The following is a 19,488-nucleotide window of genomic DNA, read 5'->3' as shown; positions in this document are numbered from 1 at the left end:
ATGTGCAGCGGCCGACAAAAAACTTCGATTTATCGTTAGTTATCGAAAATTCCGATTTCAGAGTTGGGGAAAAAGAAAGGTCTATTAAAATAACAGCGGTGTTTTTACGGATATTGTATTAGCAAAACTACTGGGGATAGAGAAATTCGGAAATATAAGTTGTCCTAATTTAATAATTTTTAATTATTGGATGAGAATATTCATAAATAAACTATACACTGTATTATGGAAACAGACGCATACATGATACTCGTATAAATGAATCGAACTGTCAATAAAACGCTAGTTCTGTCAAAAAATGCAGTGATTTTTTGACTGTCCCTTTCTTTTTGTCCTAGTTTTCGTGCGAAAGTCATTTGCTTTTTGTAAGCAGATAATTGAATCTACTGGATTCTATTGCTAAATGCAAAATAATTCTGAATTCTGTTGCTAAACATTGAATTCTATTGCTAAATGTTATTTTTTGAATTTCTAGTAGTCCTGAAAACTTCGACTTAAAGGAAAAACTTCGAGTTAAGAGAAAATTTTAACGCTAAAACACGGAAAACGTTCTGGGGCTGAGTGAAAACTTCGACTTAAACAGATATTCGGATTATTGCGAACTGATTGTAGTTTTTCTTCACACTTTCGATTGTATATGCATTAATTTTGGATACCCTTGCGTAGTGGATTGAAAATTCGTGAGACCCAGGTTTAAATTGAATATTGTAATTTTTTAAGAATATTCTCGCAATAAGCACTCACTCGTTTACTATTATATTGCATACATCATTTTTCTTTTTCTAGACATATACTGGAAGCATATTGGTAGCCGTGAATCCTTATAAAATGTTCGACATCTACGGTTTAAAGATGGTCAAGAAATATGAAGGTCAGATCTTGGGAACTTTGCCTCCGTAAGTTTCTTTCCTATAGGCATAATCCGACTTGTGTAATAAATTTGCTCCTTTCAATACGGTGTACGTATGATCTTTTTGAATTTTTAACATTCAGTGCATAAGTTACCTGTATATAGCATGTATCATTATGAACGGAAAAAAATTATTAAAACTTTGTATTTACAGTAAAACTCCTCTTAATACGCACCCCTCAGATGCGGTCACCCCCTCCTTTAAGGCAAAATAATTTCCCCTTGTGCAATAAAAGTATGCATTTCAAACCTCTGATTAATTGTCACCTCCTCATTTATGGACGAACTTTTTTATCCCATTGGTGTCCGCAAAAGAGAGGTTTTACTGTACTTATATAATGGGAGAAATTTTCAAAAATTTGACACGAAGAATGCAGCTTTCATCAAAGCAGGAGCTATTCAGTATGATTCAAATGAGATTTAATGAAGAATCTCATTCCCGGCTACATATGTTTCAAGGATATTATTACAAGAATTCATAAACCCTTAAAGTGGCACAGCAGAAATCCCTAAAGACCCCAGACCCCCCCCCCACATAGAATGTCAAATCTTTTTCGATGAGGTACTCTTTTTCATTTGAAAACATATTAAATTTTTACATTATAGTCTTATTAGTCTTATCGGTTGTTTCTTTTTCAAGTTTTGTAAAAGATCTTTTATCAAACTTTTATAGTGCAATCCCGGCTTTAGTTAAGTACGATCATGTTCAAACATGTGCAACATATGCACAAAGAGGCATAAGAGTTGGGTGAGGAAGAAACAAAATATTTTACTGCGCTTAGGACATAAGAGACCTGACATGCGGGACCTGACATTCAGGACCACCGTCTTGACAGAATCATAAGCTCCTGGACAAAGATTTTTCTGAGTCGGGGGGAGTCTTTTCACCTGCTGGAGGAACCTTCCTACCAATTTACATATTTCTCTCGAAAATCGTAACTAGACCTCACTATCATGAAGCCCTGCTCTGCACTGGAAGCCCTCGGGCCGTGTCCGGGTGAGCCCATGTGCTTGAAGACGAGACTGGTTGCGTTCATGTGTTGGAATTTTTTCCATTTCATGGTTTCTCATGCCTCTTTAAAACTTCCGCACCGAAAGAACATAAGAAAATGACATTCTCGCGGAACAATTTTTACGTTCGTCGTAAATCATTTCTAATACAATAAATACTGATGATGATCGTACTTTCATGACTCCCGCGGCTGCATCGGCTATAACACGCGATAGCATTTTCAAGATTTGTCATGTGAAACCATTTTTTTTCATTGCTTATAATAGAGAAAACGAGATTCTCCATTATGTGTGAAAAGTTTTATTCATTTTTTTTTTTCTTCTAAATGGCTCTTTTTTTTATACATTCATGCACGGTATTTCCCGCAAATGGGTCAAATAGCTTTCACTCGAACGATTCCTTATTTTTTCTCCTTTCTATAGCTATGTTACGGCGGCGCACGTGTGTGTGTGTATGTGTAGTATGTGCTGAATTTGACATTTTGGTGATAGACCTCAGATAGTAGTGTTGCTTCGATGATGGCAAAAAAATACGATGTTTTCTAGGTGCGGATTTCTTGTGTTATTTAATGATTTAAATTATTTTAAATTAGGCATCTGTTTGCTATCGGCAGCTCTGCGTATGGGAAAATGAGCAAAGACAATGAAAACCAAGTTGTTGTTATCAGGTAAGTTACTGTCAAATATAATGTATTGGTTATTTCAGAATATTGTGAAGTAATTTTCTTTTTAAATTGAATCCACTTATACATGGACCGTTTTTGTTTTCTGTCACTATAATAGATCAACTCTATGCTGACTTTAGTTTTTATGTTTTTCTGTTGTCAATGAGAATTACTTTTACTATAATTAGACTCATATAAAGCAGTTTAGAGTTCAGTTTAGGCATTTCAATTCCATGAGAATCCTTCGGGAGATTCCGGTTCAGTTGGTTCCAAAAAAGTAATATGGCTAGGAGCATATGCGTAATTTTTCGTGAAGGTCTTGGGTGCAAATGTCCACATTTATTGCCAGAAAAAAGCCTACTTCAATAATAATATTCTTGTGACATTGTTGCATAGCAACTTGGTCATTTCCGGGTTCAGGTTCGCGACTACTTTCTGATAAGAGGCATACTTGGAAGGCCGCCCTGTTTTAAGCAATGTTTTTAACCCCATAATCTCTTTGAGTGATTTTTAAAATTTTCCTGATTCGCATCATAACTGCCACAGTAAAAATCACTGAAGAAATAACTATAAATCACTATTGTTCAAAAAATATATATATAGTTTAGACCTTTAGAACCTTTTAGAAATTGCCACCTACTTTCAAGAACAACTTTTTTTTTCCGATTTCATGAGCTGATAAATGCTTCCCCCCCCCCCAACACCGAATTTTTTTTTTCAAAAACAAGGAAGAGAGGACAAAACTGTCGTTTTCTGTTATTTATATGCTGTACAAAATAATCCTACACTACCTTGAAGGAAAAATAAAAATATAGTCTTTCCCCCCCCCCCCCATTCTGTTATCAGACTTTACGCGAAAGCCGACTCCGCCCACTAGCAGTTGGTTGAGAGTACAGGGGAAAGGAAAACATGTTATTAGGGAAAAGACTTGCACAGAGCTAACTGGACTCGTCAATGCCGAAAAGAGATGGTTTCAAGAACCCGAGATATTTCGGGATTGCCAAAATAACGCGGATCATGTTAAACGAGATATGTTAAGATTGCCGCTGTAAGGGAGTTAACAATCAGGGACGAGATATCTCGTCTTAACGCAAATGGAAGAAATTCTTTCCAGCTCTTTCTATCTGGTTTTTTTACCTGTGTTCTCAACATAGCGAAATTTCATTGCAGCCCTATAAACGTAAGTTGTTTCTCTCCCTCTATTCTTTCTTTACACGTGTTTAGTGATCCCCCCATATAAAGTGTATATATATCTTTTCTACTATACACACACATATATAAGAAGGATAAAGAAAACAAATGGGGAATAGTGAGGAAGAGAGGGTGAGACCAAAAGAGAAATCTACTGTACTTTCCCCCCCACCCCCTTGTATTTCTACCATGGAAAAAAGAAACCAGTTTTTTCAGATTTGCTTATACGTCAAATAAAGATAAAGATCGTCCAAATTCGTTGCCAAAAGAATGCACATGAAGGGGCTACCCCCCTTTTTTTTAGGTTTGTGTGTGTATATGTTTGTTGAATAAGAGTTTCAGATAATCAATCTCCTCACAAATATTGCATCGGTTCCCACTCATTTCTTCAAACGGAATTCAAATCTCTTTGACCTTCTGAACTAATGTAATAAATATATATATTTTTTCATTTGTATCGACCTGTGTGTACAGTAGTTTACGGCAGTTTTGATACAGCTTGAATGATCAAGTGGAAAATATTTTTGAATTGTGATTTTAGCTGAATAAATTTTTTTTTTCTGATTGAATAAAAAATTCTTAAAAACTCAATCATTTTAAAAAAAAAAAAAAAATTAAGTTTCAGATAAGCAAGATTTTTTTTCAATTTGAATTACTTTTAAGGTAAACACAAGGTTACATAATTGGTCATTTCTATCTCTGGAATTCATTATAATCAGTTTCGTGAAGATGACAGTCACAATAGTAATTTTCGAACTAGTGGGACACATGTTCTGTTGGTACTCAAAAGGTTAAAATATATAAGTGCAATGATATTTAAGTAAATGTATAGTTTTTTTGTTTAAAACTTAGCTGTACATTATGCAGAATGCCAATTCTCACATTTATTTTATTAACTATATTATTTAATTCGATCTGCTTTTCTGAGTTATTGATAATTATATATAAACATTGACTTCTAAAAAAAAATTACATCTGGTTATCAAAAGTTTTTTATTTATTTTGCCATTGATTTATTTCTCTATAAAGTGGTGAAAGTGGTGCTGGAAAGACTGAGAGCACAAAGCTGATTATGCAGTACTTGGCTGCAGTGAACAAAAGCCCTAGCAATCTCATTACCGAACAAATTTTAGAGGCCAATCCTCTTCTAGAGTCTTTTGGGAATGCAAAGACAGTCCGCAATGACAACTCGAGTCGTTTTGGGAAATACATGGAAGTTCATTTCAAAGAGTAAGTACCTTTCAGTTTTTTTCCCTGCCTTTCTAAAATATACTTGTTTTATCGAATTTGATTATGAACATTTTTTGATCATTATAGAACATTCATGCATAATGGTGCTTTTTTTTATTTATCACTATATCATATATCAGCTAAATAAATAAATAATATATATATATATACATACACACACACGTCACAGCAAAGGAATTGATTTATTTCCTTGTGAATGTCACAAATGTATTATCAAAGATTATTTAAAGATAAACACTCTAACTTAAGTATTGTATGTTTGTGTGATCATCCATACCAGAACATCTATTTATATATTTGTTTAAAAAAAATTGAAACGTTTTGATACATATTTGATAACTTTATTGACATAAAATTGAATGTTACTTCCCTTCCAGTGGTGTCATAACTGGAGCCAGAACCACGGAATATCTTCTAGAGAAATCAAGGATAGTCACTCAGGTATGAATTCTTTATTTTATCAACTTTCATCTTCAAGATTTCAGTGAATAATATATTAATTTTCTAGAAATAGTTGAATTTCTAGAAACTAAGGATTCTAAAAAACAATGAGTTCATTGAAATTAAGCTACAGCACTGAAAGATATCTTGGAGGTGGGGGGGGGGGATTAAATTGAAATCAGTAATAGGACTATTATATTTAGTGTGGTGTGCACTTAGGGCCCACTGCACTTTAGGGCCTCTTCAAAGAGCCTTAAGATTGAGCAGAGACATTTGAAATTCTAATTCTGGGTTCCCTCTCATGGCCCCAGAAAAAGGTGAGGCTGGCAGGGCTTTAGCCCGGGGACACAGGACAAATCATATTTTTGTTTTTATTACACTATTATTCCCCATAGGGGAGGGACCCTATGAAAAAATCCTGGTCTGGGGCCCTCAAAAGATCTCACACTATGAGCCCGGCTCCAGGACTGAGGGAGAGGAGAAATTTTTATACTCCCATTAGTGTTTTTAATCACCAATTTGAAAGATTTGGGAATCTCAGATTTAAAAATTGCTAATTCTTTCTTATTGAAAGTTCTGGAGAAATTACAAAATGAAATTAGTTATTTGAAATCAAAAATTTTTATGTCAACTAGAATTTGTTCAATAGCATTGTAGAACAACAAGGTTGGTATATATGTAGTTCAAACTCTGTTGGGGGGCACAGGGGTGGTCGGCTGAAGTTGGTTTTTCTGTTTTTTCAACTTCCATGCACAAATGCGAGCCTGTGTCTCTGCAGAGAGCAGGCAGATCTTCAACACAATACTACTTGTGTAACACAAAAATTGGGGCATCTGTTATTTTCACTTAAAACATGGAAGACAGATGTCACCACCAGCAGAACATGAAACACGAATAATTCAAACAATGTGTTAGCTTCACACATACACTCAGAACATGTGTTCCGACACATACCAGTTCATTGGAAATTCTTCATTCTTAGAGGAATGTTTATGAACTGCATGTGTGGTTGATTAGTATTAGTAGTAGCAGATATACCTTCAAAGAAATTACTTTGCTGCAATTTGGATTAGCAAGAGTAAAATATGTGGTAATATATATCTTACTCAACTATCATAAAAGCTTTTCTTTTTTACCATTTTAATAAAATTATATTACTTTTTATAAAGGCTCCAGATGAACGTAACTACCATGTGTTTTATGAAATGTTAAATGGCCTTGGTGAACAAGAGAAAGAAAAATATGGCCTCCAATCAGCGGACAACTACTTTTATTTGAATCAGGTGAGGTTTTTCAATTTTCAGTAGTTATTTTTATTTTTTTGTTAATGCTTGATCGTACCAATGGGGATCATAAATTCAGACAATTATTTCAGCATTGATAAACATGCCAATTTTTTTTTTTTCATCTTCTCAAGGGTGGGTGCTTCAAGATCAAATGTAAAGATGACGGAGAGGACTTCAGGTCACTTCTTTCAGCCATGCAGGTTCTAAGTTTCACATCCGAGGAACAAGATACCATCTTCAGGATATTAGCTTCAGTGTTGCATTTAGGAAATATTTATTTTCATAGAAAACAGGTACTCTATCATTCATATGTTATAGCTAATATTATTGCTTTCAATGTATTTTATTTCTTATTTTGCTGATAAATATTTATGATTATTACGTGTAGCTGAAGCATGGCCAAGAAGGTGTAGAGATAGGAAGTGATGCAGAAATACGGTGGGCTTCTCATCTCTTGCAACTTTCTTTAGATGGCATCCTGAGCGCAATCACTACAAAAATTACTGTGAGTCATAATGCATTTTTCTCAATCTAATTCATTTATACATTTCTTCTTTCGTCAAGATAAAGTATGTCATTTTCCTATCTTCAAGACTATGTCATATCCCTATATTTTCCTAAATTTAACTGAGTGCAGTAAAACATTTCTCAATTAAAAAATTTTTCATGCATTCAATTTTATTGAAAACAGAATAATTTGATTTAAGCGGCCAGAATAAAACTCCATATCAAAATTGCCGATATATAACATGTTTTTCCCCCCTTCAAAAATCTGAAACAAGTGGCGTTTTCATACACCATCATTATGATTATAATTTCAGCAGTGAATTTTTCACCTAAACTTTTTATTTCTAAATTTGTGTATCAGTAGATAGTTACCATGGAAAAAAAACAAATATTTTGTGCGTTGATCTAATGTCTGAAGACTGTAAAAAGTTATGTTTTAATTAATTATTCAATCTTATGGACACACACTGTCAATCTCTGTTTCCAACTTTAAGGTGCAAATATGAGCCGTTCTCCCATTCAAAAAGTCTCTCCACAGATAGTACGAAAACTTTCAACACAAAACTTAAATAACATGAAAATTCATGAATCTGCCATTTTCACTTCAAAATAAGACAGGCAGATGGCAGCATCACTTGAATACAAAACATGCATAACTGAGACAATAAATACAGTATGGTCACACACACTCTCAGAACATACATTCTGTAGCAAGCTACTCACTTAACTAGACTTTAGATGACCGAGACAAAGGTGTAAGTCTTGCATTATTGCATTCTCCATCTCTCTCTCACTCAAGGATTAACATTATCAATGTGAATATATTAGTTTTATGTCTGCATTTTTAAATATGTTCCCGCATATGTATTCATTATCCACGTAAATAAATATCCTTTAACCCATATTGAGGAAATAATGATTAATTAATTGGTTTTCTCGTGCGTATGATCACAAGCTAGTTCCAGGTGCTGAGAGCAGCTCTGGGACAGTTCCAGCATGCGCCAAATCATTGGAAATTTCCCAGAAGAATGTTTACCAGTTCATGTATGGTTGAATTATTGTTAAAAATTTGTACATCTACTTAAGTAAACGTAATCTAAACATACTGTACATAATCTTTAACGCAACATTACATGCACTAGAATTTTCTCAATTTATTTGTACATTTTGAACATTAAAAGCTGGTGAAATAGTTCAAAATGTGTTTTTTTCAATCATTTTTATACAGATATTTAATACTGTTTTTTTTTCTCCTGATTAAACTTTAAATTTATTAGTAATTGAATTATTAATTAAATTTTTGACATAATTAAAATTAAAAAAAAGAAACTTTCACCAAAAATTGTATAATCTTGATATACAGATACTCTGCGGACAAAGAAAAATATAGTTGTCAAGGGATTTATGGTTATATTGATTATCATTGTAGTGAGGTTTCGTTGTCCCGTGTATGTGAACCGTTAGAATGAATTTAGTTACTCTTTCAGTAACTAAAACATGAGTCCACATAGTATTGCACCAGCAATAACACAAAACAAACACAACTCTGACAACATGAATACATTAGGGACAGCACATACAACTCAGAATGCACATTCTGGTACGCATCATTCATACAAAATTCTGTGGAGGAATGTGTATGGGGTTTAGTAGTAATATGCAGCATGCTAGGGTTTTTTGTCAATGTATGTGTATTGATGTAACTCGTACACTGCAGAGAAAGTAAGCTAAATACAGTACATTCAAGTTATCATATTCTTATCATTCATGTTTATGAATTTTCCACACTTTTGTCTTTCCTGTAGTAAACCTGTGTATAATTTAATATAATTTTTTTACTTTAATTTTGTTTTCTATACAGGAAACAAGGAATGAAAGGGTAGTGACACCTCTTAATATTGATCAAGCACTTGACGCTCGGTAAGTAGTGTTACACACAAGGCCATCAGGTTTCATTAAACTCTGATATTGTTTCATAATGTTTCTATGAAAAAAAGTTATATCAAGATCTACATATATGAATAGTATTAATTTGCCAGATACGTGAATTAATTTATTGTTATTTTGTATCAATCTTTTTTCATATGATAATTGTGTAAATAAATATGAGTATTGAATTGTGTGGTGTGCATAAAATTATTTTTATGAAATTAATGTCAATAATTCTGGATTTCAGTGATGCTGTAGCCAAGGCATTGTATTCCAGTCTTTTCTCGTGGCTTGTGCAGAGAATCAATAATATTGTTTTCAAAGGAACCAGGAAAACATCTATAGCCATTTTGGATATCTTTGGATTTGAGGTATGTGTGATTTTCTTTTCAATACCGAGTTGGAATTTTCAAGTATGTTTTTTATATGAATCATTTATTATGTGCACACATATTTTCATTTAATTAATTTAGGACCATTCATGCACAAAACTATTATTTTCGGTATGAAAAATAATTATGTAAGAACTACAAAAGCAATGATTTTTTTTTTCATCACATATATTTATTCTTCTACCACTAGGACTTTAAAGAAAACAGCTTTGAACAACTCTGCATCAATTATGCCAATGAGACTCTGCAGTTTTATTTCAATAAGCACGTCTTCAAGCTTGAGCAGCAAGAGTATGCAAAGGAGAGGATTGAATGGCAACCCATCAACTACCAGGATAATCAACCTGTTTTGAATCTCATTGCCAAAAAACCGGTCGGCATTCTCCCATTGCTAGATGATGAAAGCAATTTCCCGAAGGTATAATAAATTTTTTTCAATCATGGTGAAAAAAGTGTGACTTCCCAAGATTATAATACAATTTTTTCAATCTTGGTAGATAAAAAAAATGTTTTCCTTTAGTATTTTTAATTGTTTCCGACTAATAGTCATTTTACAAACAACACAATTCTTCTGCACTATTGTATGGAGGCTAAAAGTTCAAAATAAAATTTGAAAAATTATCCACTGCAACTATAGCCTGCATCATCAGTGGATATTATAATGATCATAAAGTAAATGAGAATTTCACTTAGAATGCTTTAACTTAATCCCTGTTTCATTCCATGTTGCATAAGGTGCCAGATTTTGTGGTACATCATCTTGGGCTTTTTTTTGTTAAAAAGACTTACATAAAGAGTTGAAACAATTCAAGAAGAGTTCTTGTTTCATCAGTACAATTTACACTGATGAATTCAGCTTAAGCTGCAGCCTGCACACAAAACATCTGGTCAGATTTTGATAACATGATCATGTGATTAGAATGGCCTGAAAAAATTACCTTGTGTTAATTTGTAGGAAGAGAAGTATAATTTATTTATTTTAGTTTTTATATTGGGTTGCATGACATTCTCTTGTACATATAGTTTTTCACTAAAAAAATATATATGAAATTTTATAACTCGTCTTTTATAATTTTATAAATATCTTCATAGTTGAAACAAAAACAACTGAATTTTCCTTCATTTTAAAAGAAATTTCATAAACATTCAAAGGTAGTGTTATTTTTTCCTATTGATTTCTTGTGTTTAATCTATGTAAAAGAAATTAACATTATGTGAGTAGAAAACATACTCATCTAACTGTGCATTTATATTTTCTATACATTATATTTTTATATATCATACTATTTTTCTATTTCATAGGCTACAGATTTATCTTTCTTGGAGAAATGCCATTATAATCATGCTCTGAATGAGCTGTACAGTCGACCACGTATGTCATCTATGGAATTCGGAGTGAAGCACTATGCTGGTCAAGTGTGGTATTCAGTTGATGGATTCCTCGACAAAAACAGAGACACTTTAAGAGCTGATGTAGTAGACTTACTTATAAGCAGTAAATTACCAGTAAGTTTTTTTTTTGTCTTTGCCAAATTATTTTATTCCGCAATATGAAAATAAAATTATTTTTTTCTTTCAAAATAACAAAGTATTTTACTACTATATACAAAATAACAATATTTTATATCTATGGTTTTTTTTATTAATAAATTTTAGTTTTATTTCCTCTGTTTTGAAGAAGAATCATTTTAATCAATATGTATATAAAATTAAACTCTTATATACCAATACTCAAGGGACTGGAAGAAGGTATTGCTAAACGGGATGTGTTGTTATGGAGGGTATCATTGCACAAAATTTTCACGACATACATTTGTATTTATTCAATATTGTTTGGTTGAATATACATTTATAAATAGAATGGGATAGGGGGGATTAATCCTTAGGTATTCATATAGCAGTTAGTGGGACGAATAAAAATGAATTTGAACAGTTAACTGATGCAAAAATAAGTTGTAATTTTGAGGAATGGCATGTAATTTTAAATGCTATAATTTTGCTTTTCAACTTTTTGAAAAAAAATTAATTTACTTGGAACTTTTTTAATAGATCTTGTAAACACTGTCAAGGTTACGAAGCCAACCATCCTTGCCTGAAAAAGAACATTTAAATTCTCCCGTCACTTAACCATGCGATTCTTTTAACATTTTGTATTTTTTCATTCCTTTAGGATGAAACTAATCAGAAAATTTTAATTTTTTAATTTCTACACATGTGAATTTTATTTTCAAGTTAGGGAAACATTATGAAACTTCTTCAAAACATATATAGACAAACAATTACTACTACTGAACTACTTTTCTCTGTGGAACTGGTATTTAGACAAACTAGCAGACATACCTGATAGTGCCCAGCTTTACCTGATGTACTCAAAGGATATCAGATGATTTTGAACATGTGCTGAATTTGAAGTAGTCTATTATTATAGTCGGACATGTTTGCAAAGTTCAGTCGAGGATTGAGACATTGAGAATCGCATTGATAACATATGTAAACAGAGAGAGATGAAAAATCAATTTTATGCATATAGATTGCATAAATTAGTTTGCAAAAACATTTTACTTACAATTCACTAATTTACTTCAAATTGATGCTACTAATTTTTTCTAATTTCTGTACTTGCTTCCTGGTCGATGTTTGTAATGGCTTTGGTTTGTTTGGCTTTATCACCTAAACAAATGTATGTTAAAGACATTTAATAAAAATGACATCAAGTATTAATTCATGGAAATTGTAAGTATTATCATGAAAATATTAAGCATTATCATGAACATGTATTACTCATCCTGTTACGTTACTTTGATATTTTTCGATAATACAGTGAAAAATTGAACACGGTTTTTTGTACCGATTATGAGGTATTTTTATTTATTTATGTATTTTTATTCATTATACAGCTAGTTTGTTTTTTTTTTCATTAGAGAATGCCATTGGCGATGCACAAGTATATTAAGTACTTAAGTACAAGTCATTAAGTATAAATTAATTTTTTCTTTTAGATGATTTCAAAAATGTTTCAAGAACTCAGAGACACAGCAGAAGCTGCAAAGACAATCAGTAAGAGCAATGGCCGTTTTGTCACAATGAAACCCAGAACTCCTACAGTTGGTGCAAGGTTCCACGATTCTCTGCAATCTTTAGTTGATACCATGGCAAAGTATGTATGCTTCTAATCTGCAAAACTGGTTTTTTTTTGCTCTTTGTCAAAGTTGTTGAAGATTATTTTTTGCAGATTCTAATTGTCTTTGCTTTCTCTTGCTCATTACAGGTGCCATCCCTGGTTTGTGAGATGCATCAAGCCAAACAACGACAAAGCTCCAATGAAGTTTGACATGTTGATTGTGCTGGAGCAACTTCGTTACTCAGGCATGCTGGAAACAATCAATATCAGGAAAATGGGCTATCCCGTCAGAATGAAGTTCCAACAGTTTGCAGAGCGGTAAGTTAAAGAACAAAGATTATATAATGTAATCTGTCATTAATAACTGAATTTAATTTTTTTTACTGTTGTAAAATTCTGATGAAACACACACCAGTGCCTATGGATATATACATATTTATGAAAGCTTTCTTGGTACTAGGTGGTTATCAGGGCTGCCAGTCATCAGTGCTCTTTTTCACATTAGTGCTATTTAGAGCATTTTTAATGATTACCCGGCATTCTTGTTCATGCTTGTAATGTAAACGTCAAAATTCCTGACAAATCTTCAAAACATTCCCATATCCATCTCGGCTGGTTTTTTAAATCACTGATTGGTAGTCATTTAGATAAAATTCCCCAGAGAGGTGTTTATGAGATGCATGTATGAGTAAGTAGTAGCAGTTATCCGGAGTTAGAAAAATTGATGGCGGCACTAATACATAACAAGCATTTTTATCAGCCACCTCGTTGGGCATTTTGTCTGTTGTGGCGTTGTATTTGTATTAGTATTACACAGAAACAAACTTCAGGTCAGGTTCACCATATGTACATGCACTTTCCACCGTGTACCAATTTGTTAGAAGTTCCACAGAGGAATATGGACGAGGTGCATGTGTGGTTTAGTAGTAGTAGCTATCTAGAGCTGTTGTGCAGTCGTGTGGGCATCATGCTGGACTCATCATGATAACCCAGGTTTGAACACTGTTGATGCACAGTGATGGTCTGCTCAAGTCGGTTTTCTGCAGTTTTCAAACTTCAAGAAATGAATGTGGGGTGTCCTTATAAGAAATGACTAAAAGAACTAAAGTGATAAGAACATACAACGCCACCTAGTGTTGTGTAAGGGGAAATAGGGAGTTCCAACTCGGACATCAAGTAGACAAGATGTCTAAATGTTCTGCTCTTTCCGCTTTATAAATTCTTCCTATCTATATGTATGTAATCTATCTAAGTCTAACGTAATAATAAATACTCTTCAAAATAAATACCCATGTGTTATCCACTCGGCTAACAAAGTGTTAAAGAAAACACAACAGAATGCAAACCGGTATCTCATTTAAAAAAGTCTTTCTGTAGAGAGCAAGCATAACTACAACACATTACTGATGTAACTTGAAAATTCAAGCTTTTCTATCTTTACTATGAAATATGGGAAACAGATGGCAGCACCATCAGGAAGACAGTGTTGTAGTGCCAGAGTGGCGCTGTAGTAAGATGCTCCTCTTCCACCATGAAGTTTACCATCAGGGTTCATGGGTTCAAACTGGGGGAAGAACATAGGAAACGAGCTGTTTACCTAACGAGTCTGGGGGTGACCACCGATGGATAGCGCCTTTATTTCCCACAGAACTCCAATGGTAATAAATTGCTGTATGGTAATATGATCAGAGTTTGTGTGCAGTGTGGTGTCCTTATAAGAAATGACTAAAAGAACTAAACTGATAAGAACATACAACGCCACCTAGTGTTGTGTAAGGGGAACTAGGGAGTTCCACCTCGGACATCAAGTAGACAAGATGTCTAAATGTTCTGTTCTTTCCGCTTTATAAATTCTTCCTATCTATATGTATGTAATCTATCTAAGTCTAACGTAATAATAAATACTCATCAAAATAAATACCCATGTGTTATCCACTCGGCTAACAAAGTGTTAAAGAAAACACAACATGCAGTAAAGTGTCAATAGCATGAAACAAGCACGATTCTGATGACATCAATACATTAGGACCACACATACATTTGGCATGCACTGATTCATCAGAAATTCCATAGAGGAATATGTATGAAGTGCATGTACAGTTAAGTAGTAGTAGTAGTAATCGAGGTAACGAAACAATATAGTTTTTTCTTTATGTATCAATTATACCTATTTCTATGAAGTATGAAGTTTTTCTTTATTTTCTTTGAACGAAAATCAAGAAAGAATTCCTGATAAAATAATGAAATGTTCAGTTCAAAGATATTCAGACAAATTCAGATCAGAGATATTTAGGGTGAAGTTGGAGAATCTCATTTGTCATTGTTCTTCAATACATTTGTTTAAATTGCGTCTATATAGCTGCGAAGAATTTATTTGAAGCAGATTTGTGTTTTGATATGATAGAGTATTGAAGTTTACCATCATGCTTTTTTGTAGCTAATGACATTTTTGATATTATGATAATATAAAAAATTTCAAGGTAATCTGGTACTTTACACTGGTTTCATATGTTCAAAATTATAATTTAGTAAAATTGTGGACCCATCTCACACACTTTTTTATAATTATTTGAGTTATAAAAATATTTATATAATTATTTAAATACAGGGCAGTCATAAATAAACTGACACTGCTCGGACGTATGTAATGGCCATTCTGATGGAGGTATTTTGATGAAACTTGGTATGCAGGATATATTGACCATGGGGGAAAAAAGATTCAATAAAAAGATATTCCAAAGTTTTTGACCCCTAGATGAAAAAGTGGTGGTTTTGTTATCACAGTAAACCCACGGTCCAAATAACGTATATAGCCTATATAGCAAGTCAATGACGTTCACCACAATAGTCGCTACACAGGTTGAGTAGTGTCAGTATAATTAAGCTAAGTAGTGTCAGTTTATTTATTACCACCCTGTATAATTATAGAAATTATAAATATTTTAAGTCGTTTTGAAAAAATTTTCCCAATAAAATGTTTTTTTATTTTTTATAGAAATTTATTTCGAAAAATATATACTGTGCTATATGGTACAAATATTACTAATCTGATTATTATGCATAAAAAAAATTGGAAATTAAATTCAGTGTTGTATTATTTTTCTTTTCTAAAAGAAATTTGAATAGATTTGATTAAAGTAATTTGTTTATTGTTTTTTGAGGTTTTTTTTTAGAAAACAAAATTTAGTTTTGTTTTTTCAATTAGAACAGTCATATATATATATATATATATATATGAGTAATTACAACATGTAGATTTCGGTATATAATCTATTTGCAGTTACACATAACTAATAAATTATAATAAACAAAAGAATATTTTAACTTGTGTGTGAATATATGAGGCAGCTATTTTTGGTTTAAAGCAATCAAATTCAATTCATTTCGAAACTGTGAGTGCTCATCTTGAGTTTCATGCAAGAAATTTTGATTTCTGAATCAATTCTGGGGGTGTTCCTACCCATTCTATAAATTTCCGTGGGTGCCGGCACCCTGGCTCCGGCGCCATTGAAAATAATAGTGTCTAAACACCTTAATTCAAATAATATGAACAGCTGTATCATGAAGTCCATGTATCTGTAAGAGTATCATACCGGTACAATATCACTGGCAGTTTTCGTCAAAAGTTAACATGCTGTAATATACCAAGTGATATTCACAGAAACAGTAAAAATTTAATAACCTGAATAAATTCGAAAAGTACAGCCAGTACCAGGACGAAGTTTTCCTAGAAATACACAAAAAGCCGTAAGATTTTTTTTTTTCAGTAATAAAAAAATTTATTGTCCGAATAGTTACATTTGTCACAGACAGGTAGTGAGTGCTTCAGTAGTTTGTGAAGTGGCAGATCTGTTTAAATAGCGACAGGCACCAGCTCTGGAACTGCTATAGCGTTACCTGTGTGTGGGAAGTGTAACTACAGTGATATCTCAGCTAACGAACGCCTCAGCTTGCTAATTTTTCGGCTAACGAAGATTTTTTTTTTCTGCCTCGGCTAACGAATACGGATTGGGCTAGCGAACATTTTAGTTGACATGCATGTGCTAACATAAAACCGCCACGTCATGAGCTGATTTTAGCTCCGATCAGAATTACTGTCACTGGAGCCCAATTAACTCATATGTCCACCTCGAAATCTTTTTCCAGAATCTTCTCCAATTCCCTTTTTGAAAGTTTTTGAACCATTTCATGTAAAAGGAAAGATTCGGCTAATAAAAAATGCATTGAAAATGAAAAAGGAGTCTATGTTTTCATAATATACGTTATTTCAGTTCAAGACTCTGAGCATCAAACTGAACAGTCTGTATATTTTAGGAGTCTGTTTTCCATCTGCGTGTATCAGACATAGAAATGAGCTAATCAAATCACAAATGAATGGAACACCCACGAATTCGGCTGGGTTATGTCAACAATAGCTTCAGTAGACTAAAGCTGAGGTTGGTTGTATTACGTAGTGTAAAACTATCTGCTATAACCTCATCCTTCTATAAATTCTCATTAATCCAATTTTGAAGCTGTTCATTTTAGCCTTTGATCAGCTTTTGTCCTTTTTTTAATAGTGTTCTTTGGTGTTTTAAAAGATTTACCTTTAAATTTTGTGCGGTACCTGAAACGAATTTAACGATTTTCCATAGGAACCTATGGGAAATCACGTTTCGGTTAACGGACGTGATTCCGGAACGAATCATTTTTGTTAGCCGAGGTATCACTGTATTCTGGAAAGGAAAAATTCTCCGTCATTTAAAAAAAAAAATCGCATGTCTTTTTGTATATTTTTATGAAACCAGCATCGTGCTGCTTCCCATACTTTCAAATTATTGAATTTCTATTTCCCCCGTGACTTTTGGACCTCTTGGCACGTAAAGCTTAAGTTCTAATTTGAACCTATTCATTTTTTTTCGATAAAACTTAAATGTACTGAATTTTAATTTTCACTGATTATAAAATTCAAACGATGTAACTTGTAGGCCGACCCTTACGAGATGCCCGGTGCGAAAATAATTTTTCCCCCCTTCGTGGGTTAATATAACTTTCCTAATTGCTTATACTGCATCTAGATTTTTATAAACATGTTAATTATTTTGAGCACAGACATCTTGTTTTTATTATTAAAAGCAGTTTTACCGCGAGTGCGGGGCACGTTGTGGCCTGTCGTACACCTCTAAGGATGGCTGTCTTCGAATCAACTCAACTTTAACGCTGTAAGATCTTGCTCTGTCTTTCATCATTGAAGATGAAATTAGTAAATTTCGACTTGAATAATATCATCGAATTTTACAGTGGTTGGGGCAGCGAAATCATGTTGCCCCCCTTCCCACACACACACACAAATCCTAGTTACCGCCCTGTTGCTGAGGATTACATAAATATAGATGACAATGTACAAACTGAACCTAACGCGACAGATATTGACACCCTCATTGAAAATTTCAGAGAAAGTCAAAAAGAACGTAAATGTAGTCATTTCAGATGAGGAACAGTGTGGGGGTGAAGTTTCATACAGATTCTGTGAAAACTATAATTACTAAATATTTAGTAATTACAGAGTAAATAATGTACATTATTTTATGTACATTTAAATTAATTTATATCCAAGCGGTTTATTTTTATTATATTGTACTTCAATTGCATTCGAGATCGTTACATAGTTTCACACATTATGTCAATTGAACCTCTATTAAGTGGAAACCTGTGTTCAACGGAAAAAAATCTCGGTCCATTGAAAATTCCGTTGAAGACAAGTTTTACTGTATTTGAAATATTTTCCATGAGAACATGGATAATATTTCAAGGGTTCTCTAGAACGTGAATATTATATTTAAAAGAATACCTAAAACTCTTTGATAATATTTTAAAGTTCCCTTTGAACTTGGAGAATGTTCCAAGGGTTCTTCTTCAGAACCGGGATAGTATTTCAATGGTTCCCAGAGCTTGTATGTCCTCTCAAGAGTTCCGTATTCTGTTATTAGCTGTACTGAGCTCTCTCAGAAAGTTAAAAAAAAAAGTACCTTCACGCCTTTGTGGACACGAAGATGCAGCACAGCACAAGTTTTAACTATTCTTCGAGAACTAGGGGAAGCTGTTACGTGGCTGAGAGCTGGAAAAGGAGAAAATTTTATTTTTGTTCATTTCACACATCTGTGAGGCTCTCCCAAAGCCTGAGGATCCAATGCAGTTGCGGCCCTATATTGTTTGCTCTTTTTTAAGGGAGCGTTACTGCGTTGAATTACTTTATCAATTAATGTGCTTTACGATGGTGGTCTTTTTTCTACTGCTTTCTCATTCAGGCATCTAGTTCAGCGTTTCTCAACCTTTCTGAACTCAAGGACCAGTAAAATGTCTGAAACAATTTTACTGATCCCGTGTTACGGGACATTCCCGAAATTTTGGAAGTTCTGATTAAAAAAAAAGAAAATGGAGTTTTTTAGCAAAATTTTCATTATCCCGGCCCGTATTTGCGATAGCAGTTTCTCGCATTTTCTTCGATGATGTATAGTGATGTACAGTATGAAAGTATATTTTTAATTGAGCTCATATGGATAATACTAATATCGGTTACAACGGTTGGATAATTTTTCATTCAATGAGAATCAAATTATCGAGTCTGTCTGTGGACCACTCATGCCATCATCGCGGTCCACAGATTGAGAAATGGTGATCTAGTTCGTTTAGAGCCACCCTTAGTGGGTATGTGACAGGTGCGATCACACCAGGCCCTGAGGTATATGGGCCTCGCACTTAAGAAAAGTGAAAAAAATATGCATATATCAAATATTTTTTCAAT

General features: G+C 33.3%; 1 protein-coding gene across 1 annotated transcript in view; it reads left to right on the top strand.

Annotated features, from left to right (window-relative positions):
• Positions 1-19,488, top strand: part of Myo10A (unconventional myosin 10A) — a 171,308-nt gene that overhangs the window by 73,609 nt on the left and 78,211 nt on the right. The window contains exons 6-18 of the mRNA XM_089232723.1: positions 787-896; positions 2,515-2,589; positions 4,807-5,007; positions 5,406-5,469; positions 6,639-6,752; positions 6,887-7,048; positions 7,144-7,260; positions 9,124-9,182; positions 9,439-9,562; positions 9,774-10,001; positions 10,886-11,089; positions 12,583-12,740; positions 12,852-13,022. Coding sequence (XP_089088849.1) covers positions 787-896; positions 2,515-2,589; positions 4,807-5,007; positions 5,406-5,469; positions 6,639-6,752; positions 6,887-7,048; positions 7,144-7,260; positions 9,124-9,182; positions 9,439-9,562; positions 9,774-10,001; positions 10,886-11,089; positions 12,583-12,740; positions 12,852-13,022 — 1,787 coding nt within the window. The remainder of the gene's footprint in view (positions 1-786; positions 897-2,514; positions 2,590-4,806; positions 5,008-5,405; positions 5,470-6,638; positions 6,753-6,886; positions 7,049-7,143; positions 7,261-9,123; positions 9,183-9,438; positions 9,563-9,773; positions 10,002-10,885; positions 11,090-12,582; positions 12,741-12,851; positions 13,023-19,488) is intronic.

This window comes from Pholcus phalangioides, unplaced genomic scaffold, assembly GCF_987345545.1.
Source record: "Pholcus phalangioides strain wild (caught in Gottingen) unplaced genomic scaffold, Ppha-v1.0 ptg000001l_1, whole genome shotgun sequence".
Taxonomy (NCBI): Eukaryota; Metazoa; Arthropoda; class Arachnida; order Araneae; family Pholcidae; genus Pholcus; species Pholcus phalangioides.
The sequence above is the reverse complement of the archived record's forward strand: the minus strand, read 5'-3'. Positions and strand labels throughout refer to the sequence as shown.